The following is a 4,099-nucleotide window of genomic DNA, read 5'->3' as shown; positions in this document are numbered from 1 at the left end:
CCCCTTCTGCTCCTTCTTCCTCCCCCCGCCGAGTGTCGTTGTCCTTCCCCTGTTCTCCCCTGCTGCTGACGCAGAAGCGACGAGCGGCGGAGCTGCCTCACCCCGTCCCTATCCGGCCAGAGCAGGCCGGGGCAGCACGCCACAGGGACTGGCCATTAAGGCCAGTCCCGTCCCCCCCGTTTTCCCGGGCCTCCCTTATCTCCTTCTCCTTCTCTTCCCCCTATTTCTCTGCTCTGCCGTCTCAGAGCCTCCCCCTGCTCTGCATCGGCCTAAGTGGCCACGAAGTCACAGGCCAGCGTAGGCCGGTGCAGGCCGTTGTCATGCAGACGCAACGGAGCAGAGAGACGCATCGTCGTCGGCTATATATAGCCAGAGAGAGAGAGAGAGAGGCCGGTCGGCCATTTTGGAGAAAAACACAGAGAGAGCGTGAGAGTGTGAGCCGAGAGAGAAAGGGAACTTCCGGCGGCCACCGTACCTCAGCTTCAGCCATCCATCCCCGCCGCCGAGCCGACGGCGGCGACACAGAGAGCCAGAGAGCCTGGGTCGGCCATTTTGAGAGAGAAACAAAGAACAGAGAGAGAAGAGAGAGAATAGAGAGAGAGAGCGCAAACAGAGGTCACGCCGGGGCCAAAAGAGAACTAGCAGTGGTCGTCGACGTCCCCAGACCAGTCGTAAGCCCCTCAGAAGCGTTGCCAACCGGTGAGCCCTCGGCCGAGAACCGCCTCTGTTTTCCCCTGTTTTCCGGCGTGGTTGGGCCGGGACTCGCGCCGGCCGTTTCGCACGAATCCCGGCCCATACCGACGTCAGTCCCGATCCCTGTTCACCGTCTGAAGCGAACCATAGCCGTCGGAGCCGACCAGGTCGCCGGAGGAGGTCGAAATCTTCTGATTTTCATCGCGCACGCCAAGTGCTCGATGAAATGCTTCCAAGAGCCGGGTTTGTCTTTGGCCGCCGGCCGGCGATCGAGCAATCGGACGGCAAGCCTAGTCGTCGGAACAGGTAGGTGAGGCTTGTGGGGTGAAGACCCAGGCCATGGGTGGCCTGGGTCGTCTGGCAAGATCACCGGATTTCGCCGGCGAAGCTCCCGCGTTCCTAGACACGCGGGAGCCGTCCCCGGACCGGCCTGCGGACCGGTCCGACCGGCCTGCGGACCGGTCCGACCGGCCTGCGGACCGGTCCAATCGGTTTGCAAGTAAATAGGGCCGGTTCGACCCGGTCGAACCGGCCCTATTTCGTCTTTTCCACAGGACCGGGACCCAACCGGGCCCGATCCGGTCTAGACCCGGGTTGACCCTTTGACCCGGGTAGGATCTGGAAATCCGACCCGGGTAGGATCCGGAAATCCGACCCGGGTCGGATCCGGAAATCCGACCCGGTCAACGTAATGGGTCGGGTCCATTGACCCTGGTCGGACCTGACCGACCCGACCTGGTTATTATTATATTATATTATATTATATTATATTATATATTTTTAAAAAAAATTATAAAAAAATTTAAATTTTTTTTCTTTCTTCTTTTTCTTCCGTTTTTAAAAAAAATAAATTTCAAAAAAATAAATTTTTTTTTAAAAAATTTGAGTGATATATTCTAAATGTTTAATTTATTGTAGTATTATTATGCATATTTTTGTCTTGTTTAAATTAGACAAGCCTGAGATTGCGCGGTAATATTTTGCATGTTATTTTTATTATCGCTGTATTATTATGCATGTTTTTAATACAATCGCATGAGTTGTGTTTTGAATGTCATCTGACTTAGTTAAGGTTAGAACCTTAGGCTGCATGAATTGTTGTGTTCTTGACTGCTGATCGTTTCTGATTATGTACTCACTTGATCACCTCACATGTTAGGAGAAAGGTCCTAAAATCAATCTAAATTGCCTGACAAATGTTTTCATGAAATGAACGGGGTAAAAAGGTACCGAAAGGGCATTAGTTATCCAACTAGTATAACCAAGTCCCCGAATTTAGTTAATCTCTGGTTCGCAGGAATAGGGTGATTCTCCCATCACCTTATTTGGGTTTCTAATCGACCCACCCCAAATCGATTAGTGGCGACTTCTTGGTATAAACCACTTGCATGTTAAATACTTAAACCCTAAGTCGCGATATGGTATGGGCTTGGGAGGGCCCAAGTTAAGTCCTGAACCTAGACTTAGCACGTACCAGGCGAATCCTCCCTTTTTGCATGTTTTAAAAAAATCCAGGGAGGTCGGTTGCGACAACCACGAGCTTGAGCCAATTGTTCCTGTGCCCGTCCCAGAGCTTGCAGCCCCTCTCCTGCGTGAACGGCAGGGCTTCTGATCCCCAAAGGCGTATCATCGTCATTGCGTCCATGTTCACCACCTTCCCCTCTTGGTTCAACACGACAACCTTTGTCTGCTGCTTAAATTGCCAACACTTCCTGAAGAACTTTGTTGATGCCTTGTTGACGATGGAGTTGCACGAGTACCAGGGCATCTGAGATCTCTTGTTTTGGAACTGCTCCTTTATCACAGCGTCTTCTACAGCCGCAATGGGAACCCACATAATTTCGTAATTAGATTTGAAGGTGCTCTCATTGTAGGTGCTGCTAAGGGGTTTGAAATCATCGTTCGACAAGTCCAAGCCCGAAATAAGCAGCATCACGTTCTTCTTCTGGAACACCTCCACCTTTACCTATGACAAGCAGTGATCAAACCATGCTTTTATTTTTGCATTTTGAATGCCTAGAAACGAACTATTTAAAAATTTCAAACGTAGTTAATTACTTGTAAGTTGATATGCATTCCCTTATCGTGACATTCATATACAATAATGAGTGGTAATCAAAGTAAATGAAGATTATTGGGACTGAGAAGCTAACCGTGGTCTTCTTGGAACATTGATAAACTGTTGGCGAATCCTTCTCGGTGCAGATCAGAGCGGCCATAAACCCTAAAGTATCATTAATAGATCTGTAAAGTCCCTTGATCTCCTTATATCGACGTTGCTCCGCTGCATAATGTAATCATTTGCAATTTTGGTACTTTTGTTTGATATATGGATCGGACAAAAATTATATGCATACGCAAAAAGGAATCTGGATAAGGTGGACAACTTTCTGGGTGAGAACAACAATGATCTCACCGTTCTCTTGCTTGAAATTTTCCACTTGTTTCTTGAATGATTCATATATCTCCACGATGCGGTCCGAGAAGGGCGATTAATTTAGCTCTGGGAACCTGAAGTCATCAAGAAATAGGTTGAGCATTGAAGTAAAACAGCTAGAGAGAGAGAGAGAGAGAGAGAGAGAGAGAGAGAGAGAGAGAGAGAGAGAGAGAGAGAGAGAGAGAGAGGGCTTGGAATTAATACCAAGTCTGTTAACAAAGGCAGCTAAAAGCAAGGGCAAGGTATAACATACTCATTGCTCGTGCTAATCATGCCACAGAACGGAACTGAGCAGCCAAGTACGCCGACAATGATTTGATAAATTCCGGCTCTTATGTCAATCGATGTCGATTCTCCGAAACTTTTAGAGTAGTTCGCAAGCTCAACAGTGCACTTGGTGAACTCTAAAATCACCCTGATCAGATCCTTTAAGCGCTGCAAAAGCCGACTTACCAGCACGTGACCCTCTCAACACGGCCGCCAAGACTAACTTGTAGTCCGATTTTTCAGTTTCAGCACGATGCCAATTCTCGGCATAGTAAACCGACAAAGCTGACAGTGTCAGCACAGCCTTGGCATCCCATGAAAAGGATGACAGCTTGTCGAAAAGCAATTCTGTTTACACCAAAAAATAGCCAACTTGTCGACATGGCTCGTTTGTGCCAAAGATCATCAAGGGACACATGACGGAGACTTGAGGTAACGTGGAAGCAAATATCATCAAGTTGCCAACATAAGGGACACATGTCAGAGACATGTGTCATGTGTATATATTTACACCCAAAAATGACCAATTTTTGGGTATTATTGACAAGACTGGTCACGACTTCATCAAGGAAATTTCAGTTCTGTGCTAGCTCGGGAAAATGGTCATAACTTCTTCGAGACAGATCGGATTGACCTGATTCCAAAGCCAAAAGAACGAAGACTCATGGATCTACAACTTTTATGTTTTAAGTTTTCTCAGAA

The 4,099-nt window shown here is 47.8% G+C and overlaps 1 protein-coding gene across 1 annotated transcript; it reads right to left on the bottom strand.

Moving 5' to 3' along the window:
- Positions 1 to 2,194: 2,194 nt before the first annotated feature.
- On the bottom strand, positions 2,195 to 3,739 carry LOC115677657 (protein SIEVE ELEMENT OCCLUSION B-like). Its single transcript, XM_056315420.1, has 4 exons — positions 3,384 to 3,739; positions 3,110 to 3,204; positions 2,847 to 2,977; positions 2,195 to 2,659 (listed from the first exon to the last, which is right to left on the bottom strand). The coding sequence occupies exons 3-4, from the start codon at positions 2,910 to 2,912 to the stop codon at positions 2,195 to 2,197; spliced, it is 531 nt and encodes a 176-aa protein (XP_056171395.1). The 5' UTR covers positions 2,913 to 2,977; positions 3,110 to 3,204; positions 3,384 to 3,739.
- Between the last annotated feature and the right edge of the window lie 360 nt (positions 3,740 to 4,099).

This window comes from Syzygium oleosum, unplaced genomic scaffold (assembly GCF_021117445.2).
Source record: "Syzygium oleosum isolate NSW1041296 unplaced genomic scaffold, Sole_v2.1 Sole_v2.01, whole genome shotgun sequence".
Lineage (NCBI taxonomy): Eukaryota > Viridiplantae > Streptophyta > Magnoliopsida > Myrtales > Myrtaceae > Syzygium > Syzygium oleosum.
This window is presented reverse-complemented; position numbering and strand designations above follow the sequence as displayed.

Coding starts and splice junctions, on each gene's coding strand:
- LOC115677657 (XM_056315420.1), bottom strand. CDS start 2,912: ATGGCCGCTCTGATCTGCACCGAGAAGGATTCGCCAACAGTTTATCAA. Junction 2,660..2,846: donor AATGTTCCAAGAAGACCACG/GTTAGCTTCTCA, acceptor TGCTTGTCATAG/GTAAAGGTGGAGGTGTTCCA.